This window comes from Ziziphus jujuba, chromosome 3, assembly GCF_031755915.1.
Source record: "Ziziphus jujuba cultivar Dongzao chromosome 3, ASM3175591v1".
Classification (NCBI taxonomy): domain Eukaryota; kingdom Viridiplantae; phylum Streptophyta; class Magnoliopsida; order Rosales; family Rhamnaceae; genus Ziziphus; species Ziziphus jujuba.
In genome coordinates, this window is record NC_083381.1 from 27,381,826 (window position 1) to 27,398,492 (window position 16,667).

Sequence of the window (16,667 nt, forward strand, 5' to 3'; positions counted from 1 at the left end):
ATACAACTAAAATGATTTATCCTTGATTTGGTTACCTGAAAAGTTGGTCTGAACCCTGTACTTTTTTATTTATTTACTTTTTGGGATAAGGCGCATCCTTTCTATATGTTACAAAAAAGTAAAAGAAATATAGGAAGAATATGCAAAGTGTTAAACTTTCAACTTGGAATATGCAAAGTCACAAACTTTTTGACATATTCGAAGGAGACCATTGTTGGAAGGGTCCAAAATTGTCAAGGAAAACATTTTGTGCAATTACACATACAATATATATATATATATATATATGTGTATGTATAATGATCATTACAATGAATGAAGATTGCAATTTGGGTTTTCACAGTTTTGAGATGTAATTTGTTGGGATCAAAAAGTGGAATAAGCATTTGGTTTCTAACAGAAAACAGTAAAACTTTAAACTTGTGAAGTACAAGCTCTTTGTCAGGTAATCAAATTTATTACAAAGAAAGTCTAAGTGGGGTTAGGTTTCCTTCATACAGCAATTATTTGCCAACCATAATTGAGGACAAATGATTCCTGCTGCATTTGGATGAGCAAAAAATAAAAATTAAAATTTTAAAAATTAAAAAAGTAGTTTTTGATTCGTCTCAGAATTAAATATTAAAAAGGCAATTAATCTTGGCATTTTCCCAGCTCATGGTCAAAATTTTTTTGGTCCTTTCCAAATAATTTTATATCTAAAAGAAAATTTTCTAGTTTTACATGAACAAGTCAAGAAAACATATTTTATTTTATTACATGATCTCCTTCAATTATTTCCTGTTTTACCATTGTTTATCTAGTCCTTGAATGAATGTTGTAAAAAGTAGCCAAGAAAGTGAGAGAGAGAGAGAGAGAGAAACAACAATGTCAGGGCCTGAATGCTGCTCAAACCCTCCAGTTCTCGATCCAAGCAGTGTTGCAGGCCATGTTGAGAAACTTGGTGGCCTTGACTCATATGTCACTGGCTCTCCTGATTCCAAGCTTGCCATTGTTCTTATATCTGATCTTTTCGGTTCCTTTTAAAAACAAAAAGAAAAAATCCTGTTAATATTCTGCATTTTTTCTTACTTTTATGGTCTGGGTCATTTTATAATCTTCTAAATTTTACATATTTGAAATTTCCTGCAGGATATGAAGCACCAAACTTGAGGTATATGGGTTATTTTGCATAGTCTTCCTAAAATATCTTTTAAGAATTAAGAATATGGATTCCAAAAGGATGATTGAGACTACTGATTCTGAGATTCTGACAAGAAGAATTCTGCATATATGTTTTGATGTTTGAGATATATGAACTTTGTTTTTTTTACATTACTGTATACTATTTTTGAAACTAATTCCAACTGTGTCCTGGTATTAAAGGAAGATAGCAGACAAGTATGCTGCTGCTGGATTCTTTGTGGTGGTTTCTGACTTCTTTCATGGAGATCCTTATGTGGCTGAAAATGCTGAAAGTAGGCCCCTAAAAGTTTGGGTGAAAGATCATGAACCTGTCAGTTTTCAGTCTTCTAAACATGGCTTGGAAATTCTTTACAATTTTAAAGCTGTTTGTGGATTTCTTAAACGTAATGATATTTTCGAAATGTTTTAGTAACCACAAAATATTTCAAAAAATAATGGTCTTAATTCACCTTTTATGATAGACAGTAATTGAAATTGAGATTTCTAAATTGACAGTAATTGAAATTGAGATTTCTAAATTGCTATTGTCCTCTTGCTGTTTTTAATTGGTTAACATTTTTGGCTTCTGAAGCCCATTTTTAATGGTTTTAAAAGGTGAAGGCATCTGTTGAAGCAAAATCATTCATTGAAGCATTGAAAAGTAAAGGTATTTCTTCAGTAGGTGCTGAGGCTTCTGTTGGGGTGGTGAGTTTAATTATTCATCACAAATTTCTTTGTTTCATATAGTTTCTTTTCTAAAATGACTGCTTTTTTTTTTTTTTTTTTTTTGACAAAGTACTTTTTACAAACAGAAGTTAAATTACCAGTCTCATTATTCGTCTAGAGTCTAAACCCATATAGAAAATTGTTGCTTAAGCTGATTTTATATAAACCTGTTTTCAGCCAAGGTTGTTGTTGAGCTTGCAAAATGCAACTTTATAGAAGCTGCTGTGATACTACATCCTGCATTAGTGTCTGTGGAAGATATCAAGGGTATGTATGATTCTTGCTTGTTCAATATCCAGAAACTGTACCTACAGAATATTTTACTAACATGCAACATTGTATGATTTCTACACTACGTTGCCAGTTTTTTGTAATTTCTAGTTCAATATATGTTTTTGCAATACTTTCAGAGGTTAAGGTTCCAATTTCGATACTCGGAGCTGAGATTGACAAAGTATCTCCACCAGAACTATTGAAACATTTTGAAGATGTCTTAGCAGCAAAATATGAGGTAACACAATATTCTCCATTGCAATAAATAGTTCTCAATATGACATTCTCTGTTTTTGGTCTTTTGTGTTCGGCCTTTTTTTTTTGATGCCCTGTCTTTCTTCTTCTGGGCAGAAATTTACTAAAGCTGATCCAGTTTTTTTGTTAAATATAATGTTTGAGATTTTATACTGGCGGATTTCTTTGTTGTCAAGGTATTTCCGAATGCTTCACATGGTTGGGCAGTGAGATATGATGTTAACGATGAAGTTGTTTTCAAGAAAGCAGAGGAGGCTCATAAGGACATGTTGGAATGGTTTAATAAGCATCTTAAGTGAGAAGGTTTACAACAAAATAGTTAAAAGATGCCTAGGATTTGTACAGAATGAAACTTAGTTATCTACTTTTTGTGCCTTATGGTTTTGAATAATACTGGGATTTGTGTTGTACCATTATGTGTATTGATAAACCCAGCATTTGATATTGTACTAGATTAATTCTTGGACAGTTTACGGTGGTAATTTTTGTTTTTTTTTTTTAATATGTTTCTATAAGGTAAAGAAATATTAGGAAGAAAAAGGAAATGAAAACCAGAAACTACCCTCCTTTCATCATTTGACAGATTGCTTTGATATATTACTCCAAACTTTCAACTTTAAAAAAAAAAAAAAAAAAAAAAAACGTAAGGCAAATGTTGGATGATTTTAGATGAGACCCTGCAATGAATGTAGCCTGCAATTTGGGTTCTATCATCAGTTTGAGAGTTGTTGGCATCAAAAGTTGAATAAACCTTTGTTTACGAAAGAGGGCAATGTCCAATCAAAGATTCTTCCAGGGTCTGCCACGTGAATTCTCTACATCATCACCACGTGTTTTGTTGGACCCTTTTAACAATAAAAATATCCACCTACTATATCTTTTATCTATTTAAAAATTATTTATTATATAAAATAAATAGATAAAATTTTAAAAAATTATTTTTTAATAATTTTATATATTAATTATATCCAACTAATATAGTAAAAAATAAAAATTATAAAAAATATTATCTATTTTTAAAAATTTTACTAGATATACTTAGTAAATATTTTATTTATTTTTATTGATTTTTGTTAAAAAAAATTCTATATGAATTTTTGATTTTTTTAATTAAATATAATTTTAAAATAAAAAAATATATATTAACATTTAATAATATTTTAAATAGAATTTATTGAAAAAAAATTACCTAAATTATTATATATTAAATAAAAAAAATATCATATAAACTTTTAAAATTAATATCATATAGATTCTAGTATTGAAGATATTATAAAAGTAGAAGTAAATTTGCTTCGGCATATCCTTATCAGCAATTAAAGTAAATATCTTTAGAATTTTCCCTTCATATACCCATATAAAGAATAAAGAAAAAAATTCCAACTTTACATGGAAATAAAACAAAGAAAACAAATTTCCGTACCCAATTGGTTACCCCAAGCTGCTTCCAGTGCTTTTTCTCAGAATATAGTATGTTGTGGTTGTGACGTTATAGATGATGTAACTTTTTTAAGTATCATTTCAAAGGAGACTACTCTAGAACGAGTCTCTCTGTCCAGGGCTATTTATTTATCCACAAAAGCCATTTAAAAGCAAGTAATTTGCTGTCTTCTGTTTAGTGCCCGAGAGAGAGACTGAGAGACTCGGTGTTTGATAAAAAAGAAAGAGAAGGGGAAAAAAGAATGTCAGGGCCTCAGTGCTGCTCAAATCCTCCAGTCCTCGATCGAAGTGGTGGAGCAGGGCATGTTGAGAAACTTGCTGGCCTCGACACCTATGTCACTGGCTCACCTGACTCTAAGCTTGCCATTCTTCTTATTTCTGATGTTTTTGGTACTTGTCTATTTCCTCTTAAATCTTTTTTGTTATTATTTCTTATTTTTATGATCTGGGTCATTTTAAGTTTTTTTTTTTTGGGGGTAATTTCTTATTTTTGTGATCTGGGTCAGTTTAAGCTTTTTATTTTTGTGGGTATTGATTTTGAAGTTGTATTATTTGTTTATTTATTTTGGATCTTGTATTGGTAACTGATGTAGTAATCTAATAAGTTTCTTTTTTGACTACCGATTCAGTGGAGAAAATACTTGTTTTTTATTTTGTTTTGGGTCTCAAGAATAGTTTTGTAATTTTCTGACTTTAAAGGCAATAAATTTTTTATAAACTAATGTTTTCAAAATCAGAAGAATAGTTTTCTTAGTTCATGGTCAGACAAGGTTGAAGAAACTTTGGTTTGTGCCCTAGTTGTATGGCATAAGTTGGGTGATTTTCTATTCTTCCTTTGAGAATGGAAATTGATTACTGCCTAAGGATTTGAAGTTTGTTTTATTGTTATATTTGAGTAATTTTCTTACTGTCTACTTGTTTTAGTAATTTCCTGATGAATTGGGGGTTGTTTAACATTCCTTTTAATAAATATTTTTGCCTCTTTCATTGCTTCTTCTCTGGTTGTGATTGGGATATGAAAGAAGTACTATTTTATATGTTATTAATCGGATATTCTTTTTCACTTACTATTCATTTTGCTTTTTTGTTTCTCTACCACTGCAATTTTTTAACTTTACAATGTTGGATTTTTCTTGCAGGATATGATGCTCCAAACTTGAGGTATGGCTTATTGATTCAATATATCTACTATAGGTTTGCATGGTCTGCCTAAAATTATGAACTGAATATGTATTATTGAATAGCATGTGGATTCCGAAAGAATAATTTAGCCAAGGATAATTCTTCTTTGTATAAGGACTGTGTGTTTATCTGTCCTATCCACTTTTGGAAACTCATGAACTACTACATCGTGCCATGTGTCCTGTTTTAAAGGAAGCTGGCAGACAAGTCTGCAGCTGCTGGATTCTTCGTGGTGGTTCCCGACTTCTTACATGGAGATCCCTATGTGCCTGAAAATGCTGAGAGGCCTATTTCAGCTTGGATAAAAGATCATGGAACAGTTAGTTTCTAATCTTTTAAATATGGCTTGAGATTCTTCTTTTTAGGAAAAAGTTTTAAGCTGCTCTTCTATGTCTAAATTGTACTTGAATGTGGAGGAAAAGAATTTCGTCTAGAAATAAAATTTTTATAGCTTCATCTGAAGATGTGTATGCGCTCAGAATGTTCACAACAGTGATTGGAACTGAGATTTCTAGTTGCTATACTATTATTGATTCTACGTCAGTTAACATTTTAGCTGTTTCAACAGGATAAGGCAGCCGTCGAAGCAAAATCAGTAGTTGAGGCATTGAGAAGTAAAGGAGTTTCTTCAGTTGGGGCTGCAGGCTTTTGTTGGGGCGGTGAGTTTATTTCATATATTTCTTTGTTTCATATGGTTTCTTTTTTCATGTAGTTTGACAAAGTACTTTCACAAACAGAAGTTGCATACGTAATTTTATTAGTCTAGTTCATATAGAAAATTGTAGCTGAGATGATTGGTATGTACCTGTTCTCAGCAAAGGTTGTTGTTGAGCTTGCGAAAATTGGCATTATCCAAGCTGCTGTGCTGCTGCATCCTTCATTTGTCACCGTGGAAGATATCAATGGTATGATTCATGCTCTTTCATATTTAGAAACTAAAGTTGCAGATTATTTCATCAAAATGTGTGTGAGACAGCTTGATAACTATTTTCTGCTAAATGTTTTTTAGTTTCTTCGTTATATTTCAGTTTTTGCAATTTCTAGTTGCCATATGTATCACAGCACTATTGCTACCATAGATAGCTTAATTTTTTGAAATACTTTCAGAGGTTAAGGTTCCGATATCGGTTCTTGGAGCTGAGAATGACCATATTTCTCCACCAGAACTCGTGAAAAAATTTGAAGAAGTCTTACTTGGAAAATCTGGGGTAAGAATATCTTTCATTAAAATAGTTCTCAATATGAGATAATTCATTGTAGATCTTGATATGCCTTATACATGTCATGTGTTTCTTCTTATTTGCTAAAAATGATGTTTTGATTTTATGCAGGTGGAGTCCTTTGTGAAGGTATTTCCAAAGGTCGCGCATGGATGGACCGTGAGATATAAGGTTGAAGATCAAGAAGCTGTGACGAAAGCAGAGGAGGCTCATGGGGACCTGTTGGCATGGTTTTCTAAGCATGTTAAGTGAGGGTGTTCAACATGGTACTCCATTAATGTTGCCTAAGATGAGAACACACTATTGAGTCTTGTCAAAACTCGTTTATATATGGAAATGGTTTGAATAATAAATACTTGGGACTTTTGTCTACCAATAATAATATTTATCTACTGTATTATTGTGTAGAATTCATAACGTTGTTCAAAGTTCAAACAATCTCTGTCGTTTACATGGTTTGCATACAAATGAGGATGCGCATCAAATCCCCAATACGGACCACTCCAAACCGATATTTCTAATAAGTTTTTGGGTTGCAAAACTTAAAAACTGAAATTCAGCATGATGGATAGTTTTTCGGTTGGGTTGCTTTCAATTCAAGCCAAGTCATGTTGACAAGAGAGATATAGTGATCCTTTTTACCCGATCAGCCTAAACAGAATCCTGATCTAACATGCACAGCAAATCTAGCTGCTAGTAGAGCATGGGCTTGTGCTTATTTGTGTCGGATTCTACGAGAGAAAGCGTCTTCTTGAAACCCACCAACCCAGCTCAGCCTCATTTTTGAGATATCTTGCACGGAACGAGAGTCTAAGACTGCTCCATGTCTGCTGCGTGGAGTCCTATTCATCACCACGTGTTCAAGTGGGGTCTGATTTCCTTTTGAACAGAAATTATTTGCCAACCATAATTAAGAATAAATGATTGTTTTTGCATTGTGTCAGGAAACAATAAAAATAGAAAAAAATAATAATAAAAAGTAGATTGCTTTCGACTCGTTTCAGAATTGAAAAAGCTATTATTTTTGCCTTTTTTTTTTTGGTTCCCTCAAAGCTTTTTCCTTTACGAATAATTTTGTATTTAAATAGAAAAATTCCTGTTTTATATGAACAAGTTGAGAAAATATGAGATCATTTGCAAATTTTCCACTGTTTATACCTAGGACTTGAAGGAATCTTTTAAAGTGGCCAAGAAAGTGAGACAAAGGGAAAGAACAACGTGAGGGCGGCCTAAATGCTGCTCAAACCCCTCCAGTTCTCAAACCAAGCAGCGTTGCGCGTTACGTTGACTCATATGTCAATGGCTCTTTATTGGCAATTTGTTTCCATGGCTATTTATTTTATTTACCCACAAAGCCACTTGTGCCTTTTTTCTTTATATATTAGTCACTTGGCAATTTGTTGTCTGCTACATGTGCCTGAGACAGAGACACTGAGAGACTGTGTTTGATAGAAAATAAAGAGCTTGGGAAAAAGAATGTCAGGGGCTCAGTGCTGCTCAAACCCTCCAGTACTCGATCCAAGTTGTGGAGCAGGCCATGTTCAGAAACTTGCTGGCCTCGACACCTATGTCACTGGCTCACCTGATTCTAAGCTTGCCATTCTTCTTGTTTCTGACGTTTTTGGTACTTTTCCATTTCCTTTTAATATTCTGCACTATTTATTATTGTTATGATCTGGGTCGTTTTAAGTTTTTTTATTTTTGTGGGGACTGATTTTGAAGTTGTATTAGTTATTGGGTTTTTTTTTTTTTTTTTTTTTTTTTTTTTTTTTTTTTTTTTTCCTTCTGTCTTGTATTGTTAAGTGATAAGTTTCTTTTTTGTTTTATGATTTTCTGGGATTTTTTTTTTTCAAAATTTTTTTATTTGGTGAAGAAAAAAGGGGACTTAAGAGGGAAAAGAAAGCCGTTGTTTGATCTCATGAAAAGTTTTGTAAATATCTGACTTTAAATACAATAAATTGTTTATAAATAGTTTTCTTAGGCCATGATCAAACAAGGATTTGAAGATATTTTTGGTTTGTTTCCCATGTGGATAACATAAGTTGGGTGATTTTCTATTTCTTCTTTTGAGAATGGAAATGGCTTTATGCTTAAGGATTTGAAGTTTGTTTTTAATGTTGCATTTAAGTAATTTTCTTACTGTTTACTTGTTTTCGTAATTTCTTGATGGATTGAAGACTGTTTTAACATTCCTTGCAACAAATGTTGGGTTTTGCCTTCTTTTATTTGCTTCTTGCTCTGGTTGGGATATGAAAGTAGTGGAATATATATTTTACTACTGGGATTATCTTTTTCGCTTACTATTGATTTTGCTTCGTGATTTCATCACCACTACAATTTTTCAACTTTACATGTTGGATTTTTCCCTTCACGCAGGATATGATGCACCAAACTTGAGGTATGGCTTATTGATTCATTTGCATGCTCTGCATAAAATTGTGAACTGAAGTATCTTTTTTGTTTTTTTTTTAATAGCATGTTGATTCCAAAACAATAATTTAGTTAAAAATTAATTCTTTCTTTGAATAAGAATTGTGTTTTCATATCTGATTTGGCATACTGTGTACTTTGTTGCCACATTACTGTATCACTTTCGGAAACTGATGAACAATAGCGCCGTATTGTGTGTCCTGTTTTAAAGATATCTGGCAGACAAGGCTGCAGCTACTGGATTCTTCGTGGTGGTTCCCGACTTCTGGCACGGAGATCCCTATGTGCCTAAAAATGCTGAGAGGCCTCTAGAAGGCTTTGATGTTTGGTTAAAAGATCATCGAACGGTCAGTTTCTAATTTTTAAAACATGACTTGAGATTTTTTACTATTTTAATCTGCTCTTCTATGTCTGAAATGATACTTGAATCTGCAGTAAAAGAGTTTCATCTAGAAATAAAAATTTTTTAGAGCTGTATTGGGGAATTTACGTTGTCAGCTGAGATTTTTAATTGCTATGCTATTATTGGTTCCACATTAGTAACATTTTAGTTGTTTTAACAGGATAAGGCAGCCTTGGAAGCAAGATCAGTAATTGAGATATTGAAAAGCAAAGGTGTTTCTTCAGTTGGGGCTGCAGGCTGCTGTTTGGGCGGTGAGTTTGATCACATATTTCTTTGTTTAATTTAGTTTCTTTTTTTAATTAGTTTGACAAAGGACTTTCACAAACAGAAGTTAGATAAGTAATTTTTATTAGTCTAGTCCATATAGAAATCTGTTGCTTGGAGATGATTTATATAAACATGTTTTCAGCTAAGGTTGTTGTTGAACTTGCGAAAACTAACATTATCCAAGCTGCTGTGCTGCTACATCCTACATATGTCACAGTGGAAGACATCAGTGGTATGATTTGTGCTCTTTTGATATTTAGAAACCGTAGTCATGGATTATTTGGTCAAAAGGTGTATATGAGACAGCTTAGTAATCTTTTTCTGCTAAATATTGTGCTATTTTTTTGGCCACTATATTTTACATTTTGCAATTTCCAGTTCATATGTACCAGAGCACTATTGGTACAGTAGATAGCTTGATGATTTGCTATACTTTCAGAGGTTAAAGGTCCGATTACGATTCTTGGAGCTGAGATTGACGAGATTTCTCCACCAGAACTCATTAAACAATTTGAGGCTGTCTTAGCAGGAAAATCTGGGGTAAGAATAACTTCCATTAAAATAGTTCTCAATAAATGATAATCCATCATAGATTCTTGGTATGCATTTTACATGTCCTGTCTTTCTTCTTATTTGCTAATTGATGTTCGATTATGTTCAGGTGGAATTCTTTGTGAAGGTATGTCCAAAAGTTGCTCATGGATGGACCATAAGATATGATGTTGGAGATGAAGAGGCTGTCAAGAACGCTGAGGAGGCTCATCAGATCCTGTTGGAATGGTTTTGTAAGCATGTTAAGTGAAGTCGTTCAACATAGTACTGCATCAATGTTGCCAAAGATGATAACACCATGAAACTCATCAAAACTCCTTACATATTTGGAAATGGTTTGAATTGAATAATAATACTTGGGACTTTTGTCTACCATAATATGTATGTACTGAATTGTTATGCGGAATTCATAATGGTGTTCAAACGGAGCTTTGTCATTTTATATGGTTTACATACAAGTGGGGGTGCACGTAAAATCCCAAAAACCAACCACTCCGAACAGACATTTTTAAATATTTTTTTGGGTTGCAAAAACTTATAAAACTGAAATTTGTGTATGATGGAAAGCTTTGCTTATGAATTTCCATTACCGTACTCTGCTTCAATTCAAGCAAAGTCAATCTCACAATGAGAAAAAATGTGGATTAGATGTGATGGTTTTGAAAGAAACAATATTGATGAAAACGGAGAGACATAGTGATCCTTCATTCAATCAACCAAAACAGAATCAGCTGCTAGTGACACATGAGCTTGTCTTTGTATGTGTCTGGACCATATAAGAGAAAGCGCGTACCGTTCAAACCCGCCAAAAGATCTCAGCCTCATTTTTTGATATTTTGTACAGAACCAGCGCCTAAGACTCTTCCATGTCTGCTACGTGGAAGTCCCACATCATCACCACGTATTCAACTGGGGTCAGATTCCCTTTGTAGAGAAATTGTTTGCCAACCATAATTGAGGATAAATGATTATTTTCGGATTGGGATTAGCAAAAAAAAAAAAAAAAAACTTGAAAAAGGTCAAGAGTAGATTGCTTTTGATTCGTTTCAGAATTGAAAGAGCAATTATTTTTGGCTATTTCTCTCCTAGTCAAAGCTTTTTTCCTCTACGAATAATTTTGTATCTAAATAGAAAATTCCAGTTTTATATGAGCAAGTTGAGAAAATATATATTAATATTTTATTACAGTACTTCCGTCAACTATGTCCAGTTTTTCCACTGTTTAAATAGTCCTTGCAGAAATGTTGAAAAGTAGCCTAGAAAGTGAGAGAGAGGAACAACAGCGTACTAAGCACTGTTGCGGGCCATGTTGAGAGACTTGGTGGCCTTGACTCATTATGTCACTGGCTCTCCTGATTCCAAGCTTGCCATTGTTCTTCTATCTGACATTTTTGGTACTTTCCTTTTCTTTTTCTCTTTCTTTTCTTTTTTTTTTTTTTGATTTCCCGTTAACATTTTGCATTTTTTCTCATTTTAATGATCTGGGTCATTTTACAATCTTCTAAATTTTACACATTTGAATTTTCCTGCAGGATATGAGCGCCAAACTTGAGGTATATGGGTTATTATATAATAAAGATAATGTTTATGAGATATTTGCATGGTCTGCCTAAAATATCTAGTATGATTAAGAATATGGACTCCAAAAGGATAATACTGATTTTGACAAGAATTCTGTATTTATCCATTTTGAGATATATGAACTTTGTTTTTTTACATTACTCTTTTTGAAACTAATGCTAACTCTGTCCTTTAACAAAGGAAGATAGCAGACAAGTATGCTGCTCCTGGATTCTTTGTGGTGCTTCCTGACTTTTTTTCATGGAGATCCTAAGTAGTTAAGTGTTCTTTAAGGGGGGGGGGGGGGGGGGGAAGAAGCTCAAAATACTGTCAATATCAATTGTCTTAATCCACCTTTTATTAAAAAATTAAAAAAATAAAAATAAAAGGAGAAGAGGCTCAAAATACTGTCAATATCAATGGTCTTAATCCACCTTTTATGAAAGACAGGGAAAGAAACTGAGATTTCTAAATTGCTATGGTCCTATTGTTGATTCTATATTGGTTAACATTTTTAGCTTCTGAAGCCTATTTTTAATGGTTTTAACATTTTTAGCTTCTGAAACCTATTTTTAATGGTTTCAAAAGGTTAAGGCATCTGTTGATGCAAAATCATTTATTGAAGCATTGAAAAGTAAAGGTATTTCTTCAGTAGGGGCAGTAGACCAGGCTTCTGTTGGGGTGGTATGTTTAATTATTCGCCACAAATTTCTTCGTTACTACTTTTTAATTTTTTAACCAGGTACTTTTTTCAAAAGTTAAAAGTGACAGTCTATCATTAGTCTTACCCCATATAGAAATTTGTTGCTTAAGCTGACTTTATATAAACCTGTTTTTGTAAAATAAAAAAACTGTTGTGCAAAGATATTTTTTGGCTTTTTATAGTAATTTCTGGTTGTGACGCCAATAGATGATGTAGTGTCTCCTTGTGAGTACTATTCCTGAGTATGTCTCTTTTCATGGATATTTATTAACTTACCAACAAAGACATTTGTGCCTCTTTTCTTTGAATTAGTTACTTGGCAATTTGTTATCTTCAACAAGTGCTTGACAGAGAGAGAGACTTACATTTTGTTTTTGATAGAAAGTAAAGAGTGAAAAAGAATGTCAGGGCCTCAGTGCTGCTCAAACCCTCCAGTGCTCGATTCAAGTTGTGGAGCAGGCCATGTTGAGAAACTTGGTGGCCTCGACTCCTATGTCACTGGCTCACCTGATTCCAAACTTGCTATTCTTCTTATTTCTGATGTTTTTGGTATTTTTCTGTTTCCTTTTAATATTATGTGCTATTTCCTTTTTGTTTTCCGATTTTCTGGGTTTTTTTATTTTTATTTTTACTTTTTTGGGTGATGATAAAAGGGGATTTAAGAGGGAAAAGGAAGCCGTTGTGTGGTCTCACGAATAGTTTTGTAGATTTCTGTATGATGTTTTTGAAAATCAAAAGAATAGTTTTCTTAGGTCATCGTCAAACAAAGATTGAAGATACTTAGGTTTGTACCCCTGGTGGATAACATAATTTAGGGTGATTTTCTATTTCGTTTGAGAATGGAAATCATTTCCTGCTTAAGGATTTGAAATTAGTTTTATTGTCGCATTTAAGTAATGTTCTTAGTCTGTACTTGTTTTCGTAATTTCTTGCTCTGGTTGGGATATGAAAGTAGTAGAATTTATATGTTATTGCTGGGATAATCTTTTTCACTTACTATTGATTTTGCTTTGTTATGTCATCACCACTACAATTTTTTAACTTTACGTTTTTGGATTTTTCCTGCAGGATATGATGCACCAAACTTGAGGTATGGCTTATTGATGCATATATCTAATAAAGGGTTTGCATGGTCTGCCTGAAGTTATGGACTGAACCATCTTTCATTCATAGCATGTGGATTCCAAAAGAATAATTTAGTGAAAGATACTTCTTCTTGGATATAAGAATTGTGTGTTTATATCTTATTGGCATCCTGTGTACTTTGTTGCCACATTACTATATCAACTTTCAGAAACTGATACACAATTGCATCGTGTTGAGTGCCGTGTTTTTTAAAGGAAGCTGGCAGACAAGTGTGCAACTGCTGGATTCTTCGTGGTGGTTCCCGACTTCTTACACGGAGATCCCTATGTGATTAAAAATGCTGAGAGCCCTCTGGAAGGCTTTGATGTTTGGTTTAAAGATCATGGAACGGTCAGTTTCTAAATTTTTTAAGCATGACTTGAGATTTTTTTAACAATTTTAAGCTGCTTTCCTATGTGTAATTGATACTTGAATCTGTAGTAAAAGAATTTCATCTACAAATCAAAATTTTTAGAGCATTATTGGGGAATTTACATTGTCAAGCTGAGATATCTAATTGCTATGCTATTATTGATTCTACATTAGTTAACATTTTAGTTGTTTTAACAGGATAAGGGAGTTGTCGAAGCAAAATCAGTGATTGAGGCATTGAAAAGTAAAGGCGTTTCGTCAGTTGGGGCTGCAGGTTTCTGTTGGGGCGGTGAGTTTGTTCACATATTTCTTTGTTTCGTGTAGTTTCTTTTTTCAATTAGTTTGACAAAGTACTTGAAGGATCAATATTGACTTAGAAGATTCTAGAATTAACTAGTATATTTGATATACTTGGTTGGAAGTTGAGCATTGGAATTTGTGAAAAAAATATCTAAAATTGGAGATGAGAGCAAGGACATAGTGGAGAAGTCTAGAAGCTTTGAGAACGCCAAAGCAACCGACTTTTTCAAGTATAAAAGGAAGCTTTGGCTTCCTTGCTTGGTGAGCTACACAAGTGAGCTCCAAGGAGGCTCTCGGTTGGTGTGAATGAAAGAGCTACTCAATTGAGTAGAGTAAGCTCTTAGAAAGAGAGAGCTTTCATGTGTCAATAAATGTTAAGAGTTGTGTTTATGTGTTGAGTCTTAATTATGTGTGTGGGTCCTGCTGCATGTGTATGAGTATTTTATATTATATCAATGTATTTGCTTGTATAAATTATTAGTATAGTAGAATTAATTTATTTTCTCCCCCAACAATTTGGTATCAGAGCGGCGTTAGATCCAATGGAATAATAGTTTAATGGGTTTGGTAAGTTTTGGTGTCTTGCTTGGTATAAAAGAGTGGTATGTAAGAGTTTGTTAGGGATCAAGGCATGAGCATTGGTGACCACAATATTGGAGGAAACGGTCAAAGACCGTATGGTGAACGGTTAAAGACCACAAGTGCCAGAGGATGGTCAAGGACCATAAAGTTGTGAGGCAATCAGGGATCGTGGTGATGCATGGAGGCAGTCTAGGACTGCAGTGGCAAGAGGTGGTCAAGAATCGTTGTTGGTGGAGCTTCGTATGATCGTGCACAATCTGGGATTGTGGAGCTTGCTGTTTGGGACCAAGCTTGTTTGGTGCGTGAGCGGACCACCAAACCACGATGAATGACCTTCAAAAGATAGAAGGTATGTGGAAGCTCAATAGCATAGATTACAATATATGTGGTCGTTGCAGGGATAGAATTTCTGGGAGATCGTTGGAGACGACAAGATTATGTCGCTGGTGAATGTCGCTGCTTTGATGAAGTGGAAGATCAAAGCTAGTAAGGCATGTTGGTAATTAAGACTACCATGGAGGAGATAATTTCGAAGCCTACTGGAGATGCCAAGACACCAAAGGAAGAATGTGATAATTTTTCAGCACTCAAGAAGAAAAGAAAGAATGGGAAGTCAATATTGAGGGGGAGAATTGAAGGATCAATATTGACTTAGAAGATTCTAGAATTAACTAGTATATTTGATATACTTGGTTGGAAGTTGAGCATTGGAATTTGTGAAAAAATATCTAAAATTGGGGATGAGAGCAAGGACATAGTGGAGAAGTCTAGAAGCTTTGAGAACGCCAAAGCAACCGACTTTGTCAAGTATAAAAGGAAGCTTTGGCTTCCTTGCTTGGTGAGCTACACAAGTGAGCTCCAAGGAGGCTCTCGGTTGGTGTGAATGAAAGAGCTACTCAATTGAGTAGAGTAAGCTCTTAGAAAGAGAGAGCTTTCATGTGTCAATAAATGTTAAGAGTTGTGTTTATGTGTTGAGTCTTAATTATGTGTGTGGGTCCTGCTGCATGTGTATGAGTATTTTATATTATATCAATGTATTTGCTTGTATAAATTATTAGTATAGTAGAATTAATTTATTTTCTCCCCCAACAGTACTTTCACAAACAGAAGTTAGATATGTAATTTTCATTAGTCTAGTCGATATGGAAATTTGTTGCTTGGAGATGATATATATAAACCTGTTTTCAGCTAAGGTTGTTGTCGATCTTGCGAAAACTGACATTATCCAAGCTGGTGTGCTGCTGCATCCTTCATTTGTCACCAATGAAGACTTCAATGGTATGATTTATGCTCTTTTGATATTTAGAAACTATTGTCACAGATTATTTCATCAAAATGTGTTTATGAGATAGCTTAATACTTTCTTTTCTTCTAAATATTATGTTACTTTATTCACTATATTTCACTTTTTGCAATTTCTAGTTCATGTGTACCAGTGCACTATTGGTAATAGTAGATAGCTTAATGTTTCGAAATACTTTCAGAGGTTAAAGTTCCGATTTCGATTCTTGGAGCTGAGATTGACATAATGACTCCAGCAGAAGTGGTGAAACAATTTGAAGCGGTCTTAGCCAGAAAATCTGCGGTAAGAATATCTTCCATTAAAATAGTTCTCAATAAAAGATTATTTCATCATAGATTCTTGGTATGCCTTTTACATGTTCTGTCTTTCCTCGTATATACTAAATGATGTTTGATTATATACAGGTGGAGTTCTTTGTGAAGATATTTCCAAAAGTCGAGCATGGATGGACTGTGAGATATGATGTTGGAGATGAAGAGGCTGTCAAGAAAGCAGAGGAGGCTCGTCAGGACCTGTTGGAATGGATTTCTAAGTATGTTAAGTGAAAGTGTTCAACATAGTACTCCATCAAAGTTACCTAAGATTTTAGAACACTATGAAACTTTATCAAAACTCCTTTTTATATTTGGAATGGTTTGAATAATAATGCCTGGGACTTTTTGTCCACCATGAGAATATGTACTGAATTATTGTGTAGAATTGATAACGATGTTCAAATAATCTGTCATTTCTATGGTTTACATACAAAATGTGGTGCAAATAAAATCCCATACGAGCCTACCCCAAACCGATATTTTAAATATCTTTTTG

The 16,667-nt window shown here is 33.7% G+C and overlaps 3 protein-coding genes and 1 pseudogene across 6 annotated transcripts; all 4 read left to right on the plus strand.

The window, feature by feature from the left end:
- The first annotated feature begins 614 nt into the window (after window positions 1-614).
- LOC107423241 (endo-1,3;1,4-beta-D-glucanase-like) lies at window positions 615-2,920 on the plus strand (annotated as a pseudogene).
- Window positions 2,921-3,954: 1,034 nt separating this feature from the next.
- On the plus strand, window positions 3,955-6,670 carry LOC107423239 (endo-1,3;1,4-beta-D-glucanase-like). The gene is made up of 7 exons (XM_016032768.4): window positions 3,955-4,248; window positions 4,998-5,019; window positions 5,233-5,359; window positions 5,609-5,699; window positions 5,856-5,945; window positions 6,148-6,248; window positions 6,372-6,670. Exons 1-7 carry the CDS (start codon window positions 4,101-4,103, stop codon window positions 6,510-6,512), a joined length of 720 nt encoding a protein of 239 aa, XP_015888254.1. The 5' UTR covers window positions 3,955-4,100; the 3' UTR covers window positions 6,513-6,670.
- A 623-nt stretch (window positions 6,671-7,293) lies between these two features.
- LOC107423236 (endo-1,3;1,4-beta-D-glucanase-like) lies at window positions 7,294-10,337 on the plus strand. Of its 2 annotated transcripts, XM_016032765.4 has the most exons (7): window positions 7,316-7,884; window positions 8,637-8,658; window positions 8,902-9,037; window positions 9,254-9,344; window positions 9,503-9,592; window positions 9,800-9,900; window positions 10,022-10,337. In XM_016032765.4, exons 1-7 carry the CDS (start codon window positions 7,737-7,739, stop codon window positions 10,160-10,162), a joined length of 729 nt encoding a protein of 242 aa, XP_015888251.3. In that variant the 5' UTR covers window positions 7,316-7,736; the 3' UTR covers window positions 10,163-10,337. The 2 variants fall into 2 exon arrangements, with proteins under 2 accessions (XP_048333160.2, XP_015888251.3); XM_048477203.2 differs by lacking the exon at window positions 9,503-9,592 and having other exon boundaries at window positions 7,294-7,884.
- A 700-nt stretch (window positions 10,338-11,037) lies between these two features.
- LOC107423235 (endo-1,3;1,4-beta-D-glucanase-like) lies at window positions 11,038-16,606 on the plus strand. Of its 3 annotated transcripts, XM_060815657.1 has the most exons (9): window positions 11,038-11,306; window positions 11,445-11,465; window positions 12,557-12,724; window positions 13,244-13,265; window positions 13,516-13,651; window positions 13,871-13,961; window positions 15,743-15,832; window positions 16,039-16,139; window positions 16,262-16,606. In XM_060815657.1, exons 3-9 carry the CDS (start codon window positions 12,577-12,579, stop codon window positions 16,400-16,402), a joined length of 729 nt encoding a protein of 242 aa, XP_060671640.1. In that variant the 5' UTR covers window positions 11,038-11,306; window positions 11,445-11,465; window positions 12,557-12,576; the 3' UTR covers window positions 16,403-16,606. The 3 variants fall into 3 exon arrangements, with proteins under 3 accessions (XP_060671640.1, XP_060671641.1, XP_060671639.1); XM_060815658.1 differs by lacking the exons at window positions 11,038-11,306; window positions 11,445-11,465 and adding an exon at window positions 12,139-12,156; XM_060815656.1 differs by lacking the exons at window positions 11,038-11,306; window positions 11,445-11,465 and having other exon boundaries at window positions 12,461-12,724.
- The last annotated feature ends 61 nt before the right edge of the window (window positions 16,607-16,667 follow it).

Coding starts and splice junctions, on each gene's coding strand:
- LOC107423236 (XM_016032765.4), top strand. CDS start 7,737: ATGTCAGGGGCTCAGTGCTGCTCAAACCCTCCAGTACTCGATCCAAGT. Junction 9,038..9,253: donor GGTTAAAAGATCATCGAACG/GTCAGTTTCTAA, acceptor TTGTTTTAACAG/GATAAGGCAGCCTTGGAAGC. Junction 9,345..9,502: donor TGCAGGCTGCTGTTTGGGCG/GTGAGTTTGATC, acceptor ACATGTTTTCAG/CTAAGGTTGTTGTTGAACTT.
- LOC107423235 (XM_060815657.1), top strand. CDS start 12,577: ATGTCAGGGCCTCAGTGCTGCTCAAACCCTCCAGTGCTCGATTCAAGT. Junction 13,962..15,742: donor TGCAGGTTTCTGTTGGGGCG/GTGAGTTTGTTC, acceptor ACCTGTTTTCAG/CTAAGGTTGTTGTCGATCTT. Junction 15,833..16,038: donor CACCAATGAAGACTTCAATG/GTATGATTTATG, acceptor AAATACTTTCAG/AGGTTAAAGTTCCGATTTCG.
- LOC107423239 (XM_016032768.4), top strand. CDS start 4,101: ATGTCAGGGCCTCAGTGCTGCTCAAATCCTCCAGTCCTCGATCGAAGT. Junction 5,700..5,855: donor TGCAGGCTTTTGTTGGGGCG/GTGAGTTTATTT, acceptor ACCTGTTCTCAG/CAAAGGTTGTTGTTGAGCTT. Junction 6,249..6,371: donor TCTTACTTGGAAAATCTGGG/GTAAGAATATCT, acceptor GATTTTATGCAG/GTGGAGTCCTTTGTGAAGGT.